At 38.2% G+C, this 19,783-nt stretch overlaps 1 protein-coding gene across 1 annotated transcript in view; it reads right to left on the reverse strand.

The window, feature by feature from the left end:
- Positions 1-3,159: 3,159 nt before the first annotated feature.
- MAPK1 (mitogen-activated protein kinase 1) overlaps positions 3,160-19,783 on the reverse strand; it is a 38,246-nt gene continuing 21,622 nt past the window's right edge. The window contains exons 4-9 of the mRNA XM_072880626.1: positions 15,505-15,621; positions 13,558-13,672; positions 12,824-12,955; positions 10,535-10,644; positions 9,687-9,814; positions 3,160-7,315 (exon numbers count right to left, since the gene is read on the reverse strand). Of these exons, the coding sequence (XP_072736727.1) occupies positions 9,698-9,814; positions 10,535-10,644; positions 12,824-12,955; positions 13,558-13,672; positions 15,505-15,621 (591 nt within the window). The 3' untranslated portion in view covers positions 3,160-7,315; positions 9,687-9,697. The remainder of the gene's footprint in view (positions 7,316-9,686; positions 9,815-10,534; positions 10,645-12,823; positions 12,956-13,557; positions 13,673-15,504; positions 15,622-19,783) is intronic.

A 19,783-nucleotide genomic window follows, 5' to 3' on the forward strand; every position in this document is an offset into this window, starting at 1 on the left:
TGCGCAGCGCCTCGGTCGGCACCGTCCCGGGCACTGCCAGGAGCGGCGGCAGGAGAGGAGCTGCTCTGCGCTACCCAAGCTCTCCCCCCAAAGCCAGCGGCTGTGGCCAGGGCCCAGCTCTGTGGAGCACGGCTGTGTCCTTGGCTCGGCTTTACAGAAGACAAAAAATTAAAAAGCAAACAAAAGTTGAGCTGTGAGGCTGTAGGTAATCTACAGCCGTGCAAGATAAAGAGAAGTAAGAACAAAGAAGCAAAGCCGTCGAGTCAGTCATAGTAGTCAAAGGGCTTTGGAGAAAAATACCAACGTGGAAAGCGTAAAACCCTGAGGAAGAGAAGCGTCGCTGGAAGACAGTAACTCCGCGAGACCGAAGGTCAGCCCAGTGCAAGCAGCGATGGAAGGAGACACGAAGAAGTAGTATTTCAGCCGACAGCTAATACAGTTGAGTGTCGCGCAAACTCACAGAAAGACCCGCAAGATAAATCAAAGTATTTTTTAACTCTGTATTTTAGAAGAGAAAATGCTGCAAACCCAACATGCTGCCAAGGTATTTCTTGCTCTTTTCTGGGGAATCAGAACTAGAATACTTCAGGGCTCCTTTTTTCAGCCTTCGGGTACAAACATAAGCTACCTCTGTACCAGGTAAAGCGAAAAGCTGGAAGGATCACACATTTCTCTGCCACACTAATTAATGAGATGGAAAGGGAAGGAACTTAAGGAAAATGGGCTCTGCGTGCGTTGAGAGGAAGATGAGGCGCAATTCTAGGGAAGTAGCAGGAAGCTTTCAGTATTCACGAGGTATTTAAAGATTTAGAGTCAAAAAGAGAAAAGTTTGAACCAGGAACTGTTGGACTTCAGGCACAAGTTCCCAACAGCAGCAAAGAAACCCCCTGGAACTGGGCTTCCTGCCACATCTTAGCCAAGTGCATTGCTCCTTTCTGTTCCTTCTGCCCGGTTTTATGTCGCCTTCCCAGAAATCCAGAGTTACCAGACCACATGCTGTGCTTCCAACAGGAAGGGTCTCAGGAGACCTCCCAGCTTTCTGCTTACCTCTTCAGTGGATTTACAGTTTAACTAACGGGATCGATAATCTGTTGTTTACCATCAGAAAGCTCACGAATCCTATAGAAGCAAGCTTCTTGGAACAACTGGGGCTTCTTTAGACTCACTCTGAATAGGAAAGCAAAGAGAAAAGTAAATTGTCAATAGCAAGATGTTCTGAAAAAACAGGCAGAGGTCTGGAAGACACCTGAAGGAAAGTCGTCAGCGTGAGGAATTTATAAAGCAGAAAGATAGAGGATTTATAAAGGGGAAAGAGAAAGATTTATAAAGGGGAAAGAGTTACAGAACAATTCTCATATCTGACTTCCAAGATCAGCTTTCACACGAGCACTGCGTGAGTGGGGCCACATTTCCGACGGGGGATGCGGACACTGGCCACCTCTAGCACCTGGCAGAGCACCGGGACGTTGTTCTGCAGCCTCACCAAAGCTGCCTTCGGAACCAGAGTTCAAGCGCCAGAACTCTCCTGAAGCTAGCTGAAGAGCTTCACGTGCGGTGAAAAGACACGTCAGAGCAAGATAACCCTCAACAGACACAGCATGTACTGATGCGATGAAGTTTCCAAGTCTTCTACGTGCCTCAAGTGTTTTTCTTATTTTTTAAGCTTGTCAAATGTTACGTATACGCAATTCAGTAGAAATAACAACTGAAAATGAAACACACACAACACAGAAGCTGGCACCTTTGGCCTGCACAGAAAGTCCTGGGGTCAGAGCTCTACCAAGCTCGATGCCGTCAAACCTACGCTAGTCTTTTCCAACAGACAGGCCGCGTACTCGGTAGTTCCTCACAAGCCTGCACGAGTACTGGAGCGCACCACCTCCCGCAGCGCAGGCGGCTCAGCTTCCAGAGCATGCAGGGGCTCTCACCGAGACAGGCCAGCCCACGCAACCACACGCCCTCGCCCGGACCCAAGCGCCCATCTCTGCAGCCTGACTCCAACAGGTAATAAGAGTGCCCACTATACCTGAAGCTTACAGATGGAGAGGATCAGCGTCCAGTTCTGCTGAAAGACAGGAAATATGCATGATACTTCAAACTAACCCTGCTTAAACAAGGACTACAAGAGCGTTAAGTCAATCAGTAGCTTGTCAACACCTCCCCTGAGACAAGCTGCAGCGTCGTTACACCTCGACATAACGCACTGAAGTACGTGCTACTGTGACTACAGCGTTCTGCTAGAGGGAACAAAGAAAGCGAGAGGCGGCTACAGTCAACAAAAAAGTAAGCACACACGTAAACCCACCTATGGCAAAAATGAAATTCTGTAATATTCTGGGGAAAACAATTACATACTCTGCTGTGACAGCCAAAGCAGGGATGGAGAGATGAATTTTAACAAGCCAGTTCTCGGAGTTGTTACAGACCTGTCAGTTACAGCTAAGCTCTCTTTAGTTTCAGGTCACATTTTCTACGTTTTCATATTAATTAGAGAGGTTTCTAGCTGCCACTATCCAACTACACCGTTTAAGAGTCCAGTTCTTTGGCACAGTCTGGTTTTAGGCTAAAAAAAAAGAGAAAAGATTCATTAAAAGCCCATTACAGTGATGTAAGCTTACTTGCACTGCTCCCAGAAATCACACGTTTCAAACCCTTGGCCTGAGAGAAACCTTTCTGTAGTAAAATGAAAACATTTTGTCTCTAAGGACCACTCGGGTAATTATTTCAAGATTTCATGGGAACAGGGCGATAGCTATACGAATATCGATATAGAGAGTATCAAAAAAGTCTGTGAATCATCAGATACACTGGGCTCTCTCTGCATTACTCTGTGCTCAACACTTCAAAATACTGATGATTTCGTAACTTTCTTGCACCAAAGATAAAACACTTCTGCCCCTCTATAAAGAAGCTTCACCTGCGTTTTTTTGGATGGCTTCCCTAATTTAATTTCAAGCTGGTATAATCACACGGTGGAACAAGCACACTTGAGTATTTACAAATATTAAATGTAGGCTACTCACTCCCGCAGTGTTCAAGTGACAGTCATTTTTTAGATAAGCTAATCAATACACAGCAGTGTATTCATGGGTTATAAAACAGCAGTTCATTTTAAAGCAAAATTCCAGTCATTCTATATATGCACAGTACTATGCTGAGTCGGTAATACAGGGACACAATTTAATGATTTTCTTTGCATTTGTTTTTACAAGATTCAGATGCCAAAAACAAAACAGAACATTAAGTTACCTGATTTAAAAAAGAAAAATCACATACGTTTACAACATCAAAAGAATAAGACGAAATATAAACCTTTGCTACTTACAATTGATCTATACAGATTAACCAAATCACAAGTCTGTCACAATATAAACGTTTAATTGTTACAATGAATAAGAACATACAGAAAATGATTTTTTTTTTTTTTTATAAAATCTTCCTTTGCTTTTTTATTTTAAACTTACCATTAACTAAATTAGCTATGCAGGACTTGTGGGGTACATGACTAAGAAGGCACCAACAGTACAAAGCAAAGACAAAGCAGTCTGAGTATTTTAAGAGTGCTCTACACTGATACAACACGAGAAAAGGCAACAATAGTAAGTAAACCAGCTGCAACCTTTAGAAATTTGTTCTAGATTTACAAAGGTAGTCCAACTTTTACATTTCCTCCCATGTTTCACTTAGTTTGATCACAGCACATGCTACAAAAACCATTGTAAGCTTCACTTTACTAATGTGCACTTTTCACTAATTTAGTGTCTTGATTTCAATTGTTAACTAAACCATTTTGAACCACAAATGTATTTAAAACTTAGTAAAAGGATTGTTTGGACTTTTTTGTTTAAACCACTGCATTTACAAAAATATTTCCCCTAAAATCCGGGATTGCTTGAAGACATTGCTGTACAAATATAAAAGTACTATGCAAGGGACCCAATTCATGAGTATATGGTGTGTATGTATAGACCTATATTTATACCATATCACTGTGCTGTAACAACACAATAAATTTATCAATAACCAAGGACTATATAAACTACACTAACGTAAGCAAATATATATTAATAAAGTTTAAATCTATAGTACAGTTGCTCAGCAAACAACTTCGACATGGTATAAATATATCGTAGCATATTACAGTGGGCAGCAACAACAGGTTTTTCTTTTTCTCATTCTGTACGGAAAACCATGCTCGACTCCTTGGGTGTCATTTGGCCACTGCTGAGTTACGTCATCACTGCTACTCCCGAAAGCTCCTAGTGCACCACACCGCTCAGCCCATGTAGTGTGTTGGACACTTCAGGTTTGATAGAACGTGTGCTGTTGATGAGGAAGAGTCTGGCGACAGTCAGGACAGCAGAGCAAGATGCTTATTTGCCAAAGCATCCATGAGAATTCTATGTTTGCATATTTTTCTTCAGCTGTAAGGTTGGAATGTTTTTGACAGTGAACTGTTTACATTCCTTATTCCCAAAACATCTTTACCACAAAATATGCATGTTACTTTGATTAAGAGTTGCTGTTCTCCGCTCTAAAATATAAAAACTACATAAAGAAAAAAAATCAATGTAAAATGATGAAATAAGTGACCTAACACAGTGTTGTTATAGGCACCTCCTTTGAAACTATTTTCAAAATATGACCAAAAACAAAATCATGCTTCTGCATTTGACATTCGCATCAACAAATTCAACCCAACAATGTTTACTGAATTCATAAAAGATTGATGAATGTGGTTACCGATACTGATGGATGCCAGTTGGATTCAGCAAGGATAGCTACGGAAGAAAGCCCGAAAGCACCAGATGTTAGGTAAAGCAAACCCTCGGCTTCTCATTCTGAGAGAGAATGCAAGGGTAAGTCTACACCTCCCCAAAAATCCAAAATGAAAGTAAGTATTAAAAAAAGAATTGGGAAAGAGAAGGATGAAGTAAGCTGCCAAAGTTCTTCCTTAATAAATGAAAACTGAGGTGTTACAAACTGATTTCAGTAACAGTCATCTTTCCAACCATGCCAAAAATGATTCCTGTAGTAATGATGATCGTACACGTAGCAGAGATTCTAGAAATATTTCAACTTTTCAAAACTGAGTGAGAAAAGCATTTTGGTAAAGATGTGTAGAAACGTCAAGAGAAATTTCTACACTAGTATCAACAGTCAAGTGCGTATTTCTATAGAAATGTTTTTAGCATAGCTTCCATACCACAATTCAATGATCACTTGTGCAGTGTCCTGACAATGCTCCTAATATGTTCCCCGCAACAGAGATTTATGTACCACAGGAACTTCCTAATAGAAAATGCCCTTTAGTGACGAACCCTTGCTTATTAAAAATTGGTTTTGGCAGACTAACACTTAAACTATAGGAAAAAGAAAAATTTGAAATGGAATCTTGTAAGCACCCTTATCTATTGAAGTCTAAGTTAATGGCTTTCTAGATTTCTTTGAAAAGCAGACTAAATGGTATGAGGAAGCCTGGAGTTATTAACCAGCAAGCATCCTTAGATACTACAGTAGCAATTGAACCTGATTTCCATTCAAACACATTACCCAAGAGGAAACCAAAAACTAATTCTTAATGTTAATGTGAAGATAGAAGATTTAAATTTATTTCCAGGAATTACAAGTGCATTTTGTTCATATGAGCAAGCAGTCTTTATACAATCCATTCTTCACTGCTGCCAAACTAAAATGAGAAAAAGACAGCAGAGATATGAAAAGCTAAAAATATAACTATTTTTCCTAAATTATTTGTTGAATAGCATTTCAGTTGAACACAACTCAGAGGTAACAATAGATTATTTTTTTCTCAATCATAGGCATGTGGCACTTAGACAATCATCTTTGCACAGAAAGCTTTAACAGTCATGCGAGGGCACAGTAATTATTTTAAACAAGGCAAATTTCTCACCACAGAGAGCAGTGGGGAAAGAAAAGGAGGCACTGCACTGGAACATAACACCTAGTAAACTCCACATTATACAATTTCAGTAACAAATACTTGAAAAGATCATTAAAAGGTATACAATTTTAAACGTTATTTAGTGCTAGCTTTGTTTGGTTGTCCTAACTCAGCATTATCAGAAAAGTTTGATAGTACTTGACAACAGAACAGTACTTCATGTCACGAGCTCATGGAGGCTTGATTACAAATCACCATAGTGTAGGTTGCAAGAAATGAACTTGAGATGCTGACATGCTGTAGGAGCAAAAGTAAAATCAAACTTTCTCATTTAAAGATGCAGTGTTCCTCTCTGCAAAAATTCTGAATGTCAGTGATCAGATTCAAATGTAAAAAACTATCAATCCTCATTTGAAGCATTTCACTGGTATGCAGTACGTAGACTGAGTTTATTAACATCGTATTTTGGTTTCTCGCTTGCCACCACATGTGGATGCCTTCCACAGAGAAAAGCATTCACCATTAGGTCATCATGCCACTATGTTCTTTGTTAATCTTCCACCACACGGTGAGTAAATATAAGTTGGCGAGCTGCCACTCATTCTCTTTGCACAAGTCTTATAAACACTACTACGTGGTATGAACTTTGGAAGTACTATGCCTCCAATGTGGTTAAACTTTAAATGATCTCTTTTAGAAAAGGCAGGGAGAAAAAGGTACAAGTTTTGTCAATACGTGGAAAAAATGTTTCTTAGATGAGTTCAATTAAGTTGGGTTCCTATGTGGCTCTTACGCTGTATAGAATACCTGTATGTACAGCACAGGACACCCAAACAAGTGCATAAGCAAGATTAACATGAACACAACTTATGCTGTAATCCATAGCATAATGGTATCAACTCTGCTGGATGCTAACCATTTCTATTTAAAAAGGAAGTGCAAAAAAATCTGGGATGTCACTGACTTAAAGTGCCCTGAATAGTAGCTTTTCTAAAAAAAAAAAAAATGCCAGCGACTTCAGTAAAGTCAAAAAAACATAGTTCATGGTGTAAACTTCTTACAGGTTAATGAATTATCTTCTTGGATATTGATCCAGGAGTGAAAGGAACCACTGCATCTTTCAAACCAGAAAGCAAGCAGTTAAAACACGGCCAGCAGTAGGTGCACTTACAGTACAGTACTGCAACAGGTCAACAATGGGCATTACGCATAGGAGTGTCAATTACAATTCTTCAGGCTTAAAAGATTCATTGAAAGCATGAAAAGCCAAAACTACCAGGAACTGCCCTCCTGAATGGCTCAAAGGAGTTAGTGGATAAGCTGAGAGAGGCCACAAGACATGACCAACAATAAAGAACTGGGAAGAGGAACAGCAACGTTTGAGCATGCCCAGTCCTTTAAGTCCTTGTCCTACAAAAAAAGAGCAGAGACATATTTCAGTGAAGAAAGTTTTTAACATCGCCTTTTAAAACAAGCATACTTTCCTATTTCTATGCTTTATGTATGCTATGTTTACCATGAGTCAGAGACAGCAGTACCAATATATGTTAAAAAAAAAGAAGTCAGAGACAGTGAATATCAGTATGTTACATTTTAAGTTAAAATTTTAAATCTTCAGAAGATTAGGAAGATTAATCACAACTGATGAATGAAATACATTGTTTGGTCAGCTGAAGAATCTGTTATTTTCACATTGCTTCTCAATTCCAAAAACTACAGTCAAGGGGGAAGTTTTGAATCTCAAGAAATAACACATGGAGAAGAGCTAGCTGATAAAGTACAGGGGGTGTGTAGGGGGACTAGAAATGCACAGGAAGAGACCGTTGCTGTCCATTTTAAGCCAACTCCTGGGGATTGGCCTCCACTAGGATGTCAACTACTTATGTTTAAACTGTTGTGATGTGGAATAGCTAATAATTCTAACCATAAATAACTAGGACAAATTACCAGCATATCATTACCCAGCTGAGTACAATATTTAAATTTCAGTATCATGTCAGCCACATCAACTCTTCATAGTAGCATTTAAAAGGTAACATTTTTAGCAAAGCAGAAATTTCCATTAGCACCCGATCACTGATATCTTTATCCCTGATCCCTTTATCCCTTAATCCCTAATACAACCTAGGTAAGTACTTTCTGGGCAAAGAGGTAAGCAGGAGAGACATAAACTACGATTTACCACAATGTTAGCTATTTGCTCTCCCTTCCTTCCTTCATACTACGGCCTATTAGTATAGGTTTCATCTTACTCCTAAAAATTGATGTCCTTTTCTTCCAGAATGTGTGCATGTACTGCTAGTGCCTCTTGTACAGAATGAGCTTTAGAAAACACAAGAGGGGAAACAAGCACCACGCGTGTTACTGTGGTCCCAGGTCTAATTCAGTTGGCAATGCCCAGCTAATAATAAGAGCCGGATGTGCGAACCTTGGATTTACCTAACTTTTAGTTATTAAAATAGATTCAGTTGTTAGCTAGTAAGCTTAAATAAACAAAATACAGTATTTCTAAAGATCAAAATGACTTCATTTGTGAACTTCTATACATTTGAATATTCAAGGCAGTGGCAACAGAATGTACCCTTATTGAAGTAAAAACTGTATTTTCAAAAGTTTCCTCCACTTTTTTCTTTTTCTTTCTTTCCTATGAATTCATTGTTAAATAAAAAACTGGGGGTATATGCAACCCAGAAACTGAAATCCCATTTTTAATGCAGAAGAATTATTGCTCATAGCAAAGCAGCAAAGCTTCTACACACTGCTAAAAGAGCCATGGATTTCTTGCAGTGAGGAAGTTCACTGGCTCAAAACTTAACCTTTCTGCTGGAACTGCCAACAAAAAACAGTGACTGTAGAACTCTGCTGTTGATGGAGAATAGCACAGAAACTGCTTTAAAGACCATAAAACAGAAAATCTAGATTAGGCTGTCTTCTTTGGTTTGTTTTTCTTTTCCCGTCACAAAACTGATACTTTATTAGTATCACAGAAGTTTCACAAGTATTACAAAAACTATTCAAGTCAGTATTTGACCAATTTTGTATGAAACTACTGAGACTTGCAAGCCTCATGGTATATGAAGATCAGTTAAATTCATTGGTTTAAAAAAATAAAGTCGGAGACAATGAATTGTCTCTGATGACAATGAAATAAATGTACATTACATTTTAAATTAAAATTTTAAATCTTTAAAAGATTAGGAAGATTAATCATAACTAATTTATGAATATTTAGATACCTATTCGTATTTACTCACACTATTTCAGAGGTACTTAAAACTGAAGTTAAATCATACTGAAGCTTCATGGGGTTTTTCCCCCCTTTTAAAATAATTTAAGAGATTTCTCCTCTGTACGTTACATTTAAGGAAAAAAATTTTTTAAAAGCATTTGCAGCCATATGACAAAATAGTCTGTAAAGTATGAAGAACGCTGCCCCCTTAAAATGGTTTTGAATAAAATTTGCATTTCAAAGTATTATCATAGCTTTTATTCTGAGAAGCACTATTTAAATGTAATTCTTATTCTTTCAATGTAACCTAAAAACTAGGTAAACATCTCAGACAATTGCCTAGCTTCCGTGTAGACACTTCAATGTTGTAGGCAAAACTAAAGTTTCTTCAGTAACAGAATAGGACTGAGGTCAAATGAATAAGCACAAAGCCATCCTTTAACAGCTAGTTATCGTATCGATAGAAAAGGTAAGTTCTACATTTCACGAGGGCTAGCAAAGTTCCAAAATTCCTCCCCCTGCCCAAGTGCTTTTGTATTGCTGTGACTTTACCTATGCACAATTTAAGATCGGTATCCTGGCTGGAATCTAGCAGTTTCCTCAAAAATCAGTTCTTTCAGCTTTTCCTTCGGCAAGTCATCCAACTCCATATCAAACTTGAAGGGTGCTTCAGCTACAGGCTTAATAATATAAAGAAACATTATTACTTATTTTAATATTACTGTTCCGTTGAATTTCATGTACCCCTTGTATGGGGAAAAAAAGCTGAAGATGCACTTGACAAAAACATCTAATACTGTGCAGTCTTCAAGGAAGAACTCATTCTATTAGTCCTTTGTGTGCTTTACATATTAGTACCAAATTTTTAAATGAAACCATAGTAAGTAGCTACTCAAATCTAAACCACAAGTTAAAATATTTGTTAAAGGCTTATAACATCTACCTGAAGAAAAATTATCTGAAACATTTGTATTTCTCGGAATAAACATACCTGTCCCTTACGAAAAACTAGCTTATTTCCTCCTCCCCTACTTCTTCACCAAAAGTAATCTGAAATCTCATTAGAACTGTAGATGAAACTACAGTGAGTTCAGATTTGGGGGGTTTAAATGCATAATCTGATGGCAAACTCAGTTATTCTCCTCCTTTCTCTCAGCCATTATGAAACAAGACCATAGAGAGCTGAGAAGTTCAATTTTCAGGAGAGTACACCTTAGCATCTATTTATTGTGTTGTGCCTCCAAAATGTTGCACTAGAACAAGAAATACAAAGTTTTGGTAAACTGATGCAATTCATTCTTCAACTCCATTAGAGCAGTAGAAACACTGTCCTTAAACTAATGAAGAAAAGAACCTGTTGCATCATTTAATCAACATTTACATTTTAACAACGTCTTTACCTCATCACTTGGATCATAATACTGCTCCAGATACGGATGGGCTAAAGCTTGTTCGACTTCAATCCGCTTATGAGGATTAAAGGTCAACATTTTATCCAACAAATCAAGTGCTAAGAGGAAAAAAAAGTGAGCAAGAGTTTAAGACACACTCGAAAGTACGAAGTGTTATAAACACTGATATGACATAGACAATACATGCTACCCTCAGTTTTGTGCTAATTTCAATTTACAGCTGGGATCTCCCTGCTGCAGTAGCAGTACCAGAGGTAGCCGATTGCTTCCTGTGACTTGGGCAGAGTATCTTCGTCTGCCCGTCTTATCGGCATTCCCTGGTTGCAGTTGCCTTTGGCACGATCTGGCCTAATGGAGGTATACCCTTTCAAAGGCTCTTCAGGGTCAGAATGAATGTCGAGGGAAGAAATGCATAGAACCCTATGGTACAATCTGGTTTTAACTACAGCAGAAATTTAATAGATGAGGCTTTTTCTTCACTCAAATAGATGCTTCAGATTTTTGTGCCAAAAATCCAAATCAAGAGAGAGCTTTTCTGAAATGAGTAAGTAATCAAGAATATGTTCTGAGAAGAGAACTTGTCTGTTTAATAATGAAAATGTCATCCAGAAGTCATTAGGAGTTCCAGATCATCAGTGAACTATTACAGCATAACTAGCAGCCCAGAAGATACTCTCCAGCTAAGATGCAAATATATTCATGAGATTCAGGTAAAATCTGTTGAAGACAACTCGTAAAGAATCCATGGAGAGCCTGAAGCTCCAGTAAGACAGAGAGAGGTCTGATGAAATTCTGGACAAATGTAAGTCAGAGTTACTGCAATTGCTCAGCTACTTTGATTATAACACGTTTCCCTTCCCCAAGAAAAGAAAACAGAATTATTATAGTAGCAAGAAGCCTGAAGATATCTTCAGTATCCTAAATTCCATTCCATTTCTTCTCCTCACCACATCACTTATGACACAGAACTTAAATAGAGGCTTCTCACTGCAGTAAAGCAGTTGTAGCTTTGCATCAGGATAAGATGCATACCAAGCATTGCAGAACAGATAGAACTTTACCACTGCATTCAATGGCAGCTTGAAAAAGCTGCAAACTTGCACAGCAATTAACGTTAAATATTTTGATGCGGTTCTCTCAACACTGGAAACTCACGTTCTCACTCCATGCTAAAGCATGTTGTGCATAATGCTTTTTACTGAAATGACTGACAAACAGCTTTTTGAAAAACTGCTCTGTCAAAGCTATTCTGAAGATTTAGATGAAGAGGTGTTGCAGAAGTCATGCAAACTGCACGTTCCCCTAGCAGCTAAGCAAATCAGCATTGCTACAATTTGAGCTGTCAGAAGCCCACGGTAAAAATTCTCACATTGATGAGCACTATTATAAAAGCAGAATAAATCACTGCTGTTTCTCTCAATGATAAGGATAATCATCTCTACAGAGTTCCATCTGCAGAAATCAGTTTTAACATGGTAGTTCCGTACCTGATCATATTCACTAAGAGTAAATTATCATACCAGTTTAAAAAAAAAAGTGACTTATGAATTGTGTCAGAGCAGGTAAGAGAGCACGGTACTGTGAATACAACCATCCTTGAACTGTATGAAGTAGAATTGAAAAGGCAAGTCAATAGCTATCTAGCACAACAAAATCATATTTACCCTTTACTAAAGCCTTGTTAACAAAGGCAACAATTATTACATTCCTTGCTTTTATAACTTTTGCTCCACTTATCATAACTGAATTTTTTTACCTGTTAAAATTTAACCTTTCATACTGCCGAAGGATCCATCCTTTGATTGATATTCTCCTGTTTGATCTAGGACTGACATGCAGTCTGCACAAACTATACTGAGTTCAGCAATAGGCAGCTATCTCATACCTGATTTTAGAAACACAGTTCAAGATTTGTTTGATGCCTATGTCAAAATCCAATGCCTATGTTCAGTACTTGAGTAATGTATCATGCTTTCAAAGACAATAACAAGAGTTAGCATTTATGTTTTACATGTAAGTTAAAGATCAAACACCACAACACATAATCTTAAAGTTACTAAAAACTGCTTTAAAAAGATAAGCTAGTATGAGGGTTTCATGCTGGTTTATGATTTTATATTAGATTTATATTGCCGTTTTAAGGGACCTGCATGTTCTATTTCCAATACACATAAAGATAAATTCTCAGGGTGGTTTTAAAAATCCCATCCTGCCATTACTTTCGGTGCTCATTTCCATTTCTGAAGATCTGATACAATGTAATAGAGCATAAAATACCTTTGGGGTCAGCATTTGGAAACAGCCTGTTCCATGGTACCTTATTTTTGTGTGGTAGGGAAAGCAAGTAGTTTCTGGCCTTTAAATTTATTATACAATTCAAATCCTCTTGGGAAGGGGATCCAAGTATACCTAAAAAAAATAAATGCAAACAGTACTGTATTCTATGAAAAGCACATTAAAACAGTTATATCACATCTGCTAAAACTCAATATTAAAACTGCTGGGGAGAAGATTCAGACTAAATGTTTTAAGAGTACAGAATACCTTAGAATTTTTTTAGAAACCTTTACTAAAAAGGTTTAAGTTATTTTTTCTTGTAAATAAACAAATGCATTTGAGTTTTCTAATGATCAGTAATCTGTTTAAAAGATCCAATTAAGTGGCGTATCTATAGAAATTTTGAAAAAAATTTGACCTGGACCTAAGAGTATATTTGAGCGGTTTATTGTTTTGGTTTTTGTTTGTTTGGTTGGTTTGTTTTTTAAATTTTAAAAAAATCTCTGCTGATGTAGTAAATAAAGTGGTAAGTATCCCCTAGTTGCCCCCCAAATCAATGATTTGTTGTAGAAATCACTGTGAAATAACTACAGGGAACAGAAGATACACCTACAGACCCATACGTTATACACTGACTAATAAGAGAAAGAAATGAGTGACCAAGACCAGTTTAGTTGGTAGAAAAAATGAAGAGACAGACGGCTGTGGAAATGCTACTTTTATATAAAGCTTACCAAGGATATGGTTAAGTTGGTCAAGGTAGTGTTTTCCTGGAAAGATAGGTCTGTTGGAGAGCATCTCTGCCAGAATACAGCCTACTGACCAGATGTCAATAGACTTGGTGTAACCCTGCATGGAAAGCGAAAACACGTTTTTGTCAAAGAAATTTTTGCATAATTGCAGCAACATGTTACTTTAGTAAATTTTATAAGTGGACGCAAATACATTTTCTTTTTTAGATGAGTCATGCTTGTTCATGCTGTTTGATTTTTCTGTACAGAATGAAATAATTAACAATTGTGTATCAAAACACTACTTCAAAGGGGTAGCAAGAACTGAAGTGTGCAAGATACATTTTTCCAAATGGATTCTCTAAGTTTAGCTAAACATATTACAACTGCAAATTTCTGAAACTCCCTAATTTTATAGCAAATTTACACTAACGAATTTTGGAAACAAGCTATTCTTCTTAAGTCTATAGCTCCCAACAGTATGCTAAATGCATGTGAAAAAGCGCCATCCTTCTTCCTCTAGGATCTAAATATCACACAAGTAAGCAGCCTTCAGCATTGAAGGGCTGAAAGGGCAAAACAGATCGTTGGTTAGCTGATTTGTAAAACACAACAGGTAAGTAAGTAGTAAAGATGATGCGAGAAGACCAACAACAGTAAATAGGATATAAGAAGAACTAAACAAATGGCCATATTTTCATGTGTATGGATAACCTGTGTTATCCATAAGAAAAGGCTTTTATTCAGAAGCATGCTAGTTACACCAGTGCCTGGGTAACACCGGGGCAAGTTCACCTCAAGCAGCCCTGGCCCCATGAGCTCCCTTGCCTTATTCTCCCATAGTCTGCTGCCCACTACTCCCCCTCCCATTAGCTGGGAGCTTCCAACAAAAGCGAGTAACTTTGCTGAACCCACAGCCATGTCAGCACCCGCTTCTCAGGACGTGATCACTTGACCATTTGTTTTCAAGGCACTGTAATTCTAAAAGGAATCAGGCTGTAGGCCAGGAAAATTATAAGTTGACCACCTCTTAAGAAACACACAAAATATTTTCTTGTAAAAGCTGCTGATAAATGTATGTGGATATCCGGAAATAAGGTTAAGTTACCCTATGTTTATGGCCTCAATGCGAGTTTAAAATACAAGAAGCTGGGGGGGGGGGGGGGAACCAAAACCCAAAAAAACAAACCTCGATTGGTCAGATGACTATTTTCTAGAAGTGCATCAGCCACACTATTGCCACAACAAATCAAACCCAACAACCAATGAAGCAATAATCCTACAGAAACAACAAAGTCTTTGAGGAATATAAAATACAGACACAGATGTCACATAGGTATTTTGCGAACAAGCGTATGGCTGTAGAAACTAATGCAAAGGTTATGAAGGATACCCATTACTCACACCATACAGAGACTGGATACACCTTAAAACAGCCACAGAAGAACATAAGAATAATTCCAAGTATAAAAAAGCCAAAGGGATGATTTCATTAAGACTATGGGAATGCAATTAACGTTGACACACAACAAAGATCACATGCCTTCAGAATCAGATTCACGCTCATTATACATTCTAAACCTAAATCAAGATGCCAAGATAATATTAAGGCAAGATTTGCAAGCCTTGATGAAGACAGTAGTAAAATGCTCTCGTTGATAGTACTTCTGTCCTGCTCTGTGGAAAAGTATTTGATGGAAAGAAGTCTCATGACTGGCAAGGAACTGGACACATGGGAGCTCATGCACATGTTTACTCAGTTGTAGTATCCAACAATTGTACCTGGAATCATATATTTATTGCAAGCTAGTAGCTATACTGCAAATCCATTACCACATTTCCTCAAGACTATGCATGCATTCTGATTCTAAAAACACGGGGAGCAAAATTGGTACTCACAAGTGAATAATCAGCAACAGAACCACCGCAGCAGTCCACTATGGTTCTTACCTTAGAATTCAGCATGATTTCAGGAGCCCTGTACCAACGTGTGGCCACGTATTCTGTCAAGAATCCTGTGTGATCATGATCTGGATCTGCAACACGAGCCAGTCCAAAGTCACAAATCTGGTTTTAAAGAAATAAAAAACAAAAAAAGCATATTAGACATTAGACATACAGCTTCCAATACTACAACATGACTAATTCACCATTCCCCAACCCATGATGTAACACCTACAAATACAGGGATGGTAACCTGTATTTTTAGAAACAAATTATTGCACAAAGGTTAAGAAAAATGTTTTGGATGTAAGTACAAAGAGTATCTGATTAGGCCATGCAGGGGCCAGGAAGAATAAATGGTCTGGGGAAAAAAAGATGTTCCTGGTGCACAATTTATGTTCCACTTACTTAACACCTCCTCTGCCAGATAGGTGGCAAGATACACTGCTCCAACCTGTTATTAGAAATTTACCAGAAAATGAAAAGAGAAAGAGATTAAGATGTCCAGAAAACAAAATTACCAACCAACACATTTGTAGCAAAGTTCAATACCCCTTTTTACAAAAGCTACCATCATAACTGCATCTCTGCACGAGAAACATCCTATCCAACCATGAGATAATGGTAGACTGGAGAGATTGTAGGTTGCTGAACGAAGCATGAGCTTAAGAAAAAACAAATGAAAATATTTCTCAACCTTGTATCAGGAAAATAGTTTTATCTAACCATGAAAAGAAAAATAAACTCTGATCTAGACTAGTGAGTTCAGCAAAAACGAAAAAGTGTTTTTATCTATACTCTGGTAAGGAGGCTCCAAGGCTTTCAGAGCTATTTAGTGTCCTTTCTCCAGAGAGAAATTAAGACAATTGAAAATGTGAAGAAAGACAGTGTTCCAGAGTACAGCAGCTCTTCCTTTCTTACCTTCCAAGAGGTAAATGGCAAGCTTGTTGAGTGGCACATTCATATGCTTTTGCTACCACCAAACAAATACCAGTTTATGATAATGATCAATTTCCACATAAAGTGTATTGGCATGAAAGAATATGTACTCTCAGAAAAACAAGGCATCAAACATAGGAGCAGCAAACAGGAGGTTCCTCTGATGCACGCATTTTATAATAGTTTACTCTCTGATAGTTAATTGTGTACACTGATTGTATTAAAAATGTGAAGTAATAATATGTTGTAGTCAATAAAGACTGTAATGGATAATCCTACCAAAACCACAGAAACCTCCCTGTACCCTGGCAACCCACGCCTTTGTCTTCCTGGAGGGACAGCCTGTGAAACAATTGATAGGTCAGTTAAGGAAGAAGTGATTCAGCCGACTAAAAGCTACGTCTGAAAGACAGGACTCAGCAGCTGACTGTTCAACAGAGGGACTGAAGAAGAGGCAATGATGAAATCCACAAGCCAGGCTGCATGGGATGACTCCACTGACTTTAGCTACGTATAAAAAAAAACCCCAAGCCCTGAATCCTTGGAAAACAAAATGAAAAGGAACCCTTTTAAGCACGTCAAGGTTTTCCCAGGCTATGGAAACAGAGCAGCTGCCTTGTGTGCAATTAGCAGCTTACATAAAGAGAATAAGTACAAATAATCAGAAGAGTCTCCTGTAAAGACAGAGGCGAAGAAACCATAGAGGACAGCTTTATGGACTTCAGAAAATACTTATGCAGGCAGACAAAACTGTTGCAACCTCTTCCTCCTAACCTCAGAAAAAAGCTAGGTAAGACTATAGGCAAGGAGACTTGTGCAGAATTATAGTATTACACATAAGCAAAGTGCTATGATTTGTCATTATTAAGACAAAAGAAGAAAGGCTCTCTGGTCCACAGTGAGGAGAAAGAACCAGTAAAAGAAGGTGTCTGTCTCAACTCAAGTAGAAAAATGCACATGGGATGGAAAGGAAGATTAATGACAAAGAGAGCTCATTAAAATGACAAAAAGCCCCTGCTGACTAGAGCAGAAACAGGTTAAGCAGAAAAGAAGAAACACCATTAGTGAGAAAGGTATCAAGGCTGAAGCTGCAAGAAAGAGGCTTTTGGCTGTCAGCAGCCTTCTCACCGGCTGCAGAGCTGACCAGGAGCATTAGCAGGGCAGAATAAAAGACAAGCTGGAGAGGCCAGCATTCTGCCTGAAGTCCCGGGTGCAAGGGACAGAGCAAGGAGACTGACTGTACTCTGGTGAGGGCAGACAGTTCTTGCCCCGTGGCAACAGAATACGGTTAACAGATCAGCTTCCCTATGGGGGGGTGGGGGTGGGGAGCGGGCCAGGGAATTCCGAAAGCACTATGCCTGTTCAAAAAATAATTGGTAAAAGTCAAAGCACCAGAAGAAGGTAGGCTTCTCAACCAGAACTAAAACAAAAGAAGAAAGAATTTGCGAGAGCAACATAATGACAAGCAAAATTTTCTTGGCATTTTGACTAAGTCATAGCAGAACATAAAAACACTGCATAACAAAAGCCCCAGCTATGTCAGTCAGTGCTTCATGCCTTGGAGAGACAGAACAGATGCTACTAAGAGAGAAGGAATAACTTCCCCGCTAAATAAATAAATAATAATAAAAAAGCCAGCATCCTATTTATATATTTAGCTTCCACTTCCTGAAAACAATGTTCCTGTAATCAGTATCAGGTATGCTTTTTTTTTTTTTTAAACAGAGATGGCTTAAAATTGGATGAAGCTATCAAGCAGATCGGAAGATTTATGAGGATCATGTACATATGACCATTTACTAAGCAAATGAAATGACACCCAACAGCGCTAGTAATACACTGAAGTCATATGGAGTAGTCTGTGCATGTGTATGTATGTAGTTGTATAAAAGGGAAAGGAAAGGCTTCCATTAAGTTTAGCTGTTAATGATAAGATGATAGTTGAAACAGTTGCATGTCTGGAGTAATTTGTAAAATCCTGAAACAGACAATAACTTGCAGTTTTCCTCAAAAAACCCTCTCTCATCGCCTTCCTTTCAAGCCTATCAAAGTATCTAACAATTCTTGGATGTTTAATACTTGGGAGTATTAACTATGTAGATAGAAAAGCACTACTTATAAATAATATTGATCTAGTGTGTTAATGTTTTAACCAAGTCAAAGTAGATTCTCAGCTAGAGTAAACTGGTACACTGAAGACACTGCAACATACTAGTTGAGAATACATTTAAAATAACTTTGACCTCATTTTCTGAAACATTAATGCCACTGGCCTAGGAAAATTATATGGTCATTATAGTTTTTATGTAACTTATTTCATTTACAAAACTGCAGGACAGGTCAAATTCTTGGATGCAGATAATCATGAAAGCATGTGAAAATATTTCTAAAAATGTTAGCTACTATTTTAGAGTATATTCCAGCCTGTAGCATGTCAGTATACATTAATCTCATTCATGGGAAAGCTGCCAGGCTGCAAAAGAGAAGACCAGTATCTTTATTACCCCGGCCTCTCACTGGAGAGAGATTCCAAGGTAATAGTTTTCATGCACTCTCAATCTAACCTTTCACTGAAAATACATAACAAGAGACAGTAGTTCAGAGAGATGATGTACTTTCATAAACTTTCATCCACTATGTGGTAAGTCATATTTAAGGTCTCATTTAAGTCTGTAGCATAGCCTAAGGAAACAGAACCAGCTTTAGGTTCTGCACTTCTGCCCCAAGCCTTTCAGCTGCTTAGGACAAGCTATAAGGTTCACAGACAAATTGTGTCAATAGAGACTCATACATTTCCTTCCTGGAAAGGGAATTTATGATCCAGAAGTCAAGATCATGTTTAAGGGAGAAGAAAGAAGGAGCTCTTGTTACAAACTGTAGGAGTCAGCTCCAGAGGAGATCAACAGCTCGCTCTCATACCACCACTAAAGAAAGAGGCTAACAGCATTACCACTGAAGATGAACAGACTTTCTTCTGAAAGTGTGATTTTAAGTTGCTCATTTTCACAGTATGCTGTGTTTTGAGTTTATGTACAATAATCAACTGTGTAAGCGTGCACGTGTACATAGCTGACACACAGACTTGCAGAATGGCCCTAAAAGAAACAAGGTAGTCCAAGTTCAGCATTCATCAGACATGGCTTAACATGTACTAGTTTTCTCTCCAATTCTGTTGTTTAAACTTTAGATGCGGTATTAATACAACACCAGAGTTCCCTTTAGGTTATGAAAAAGCATATGCCCTGTCATACAGGCTACCATATTCTGCACTAGGAAGCACATATTGCAGCGGCATGCTGTTTTTAAAATCTTATAAAGAAATTGGAACAGTACTTACTAAGGTCAT

Source organism: Ciconia boyciana, chromosome 15, assembly GCF_034638445.1.
Source record: "Ciconia boyciana chromosome 15, ASM3463844v1, whole genome shotgun sequence".
Classification (NCBI taxonomy): domain Eukaryota; kingdom Metazoa; phylum Chordata; class Aves; order Ciconiiformes; family Ciconiidae; genus Ciconia; species Ciconia boyciana.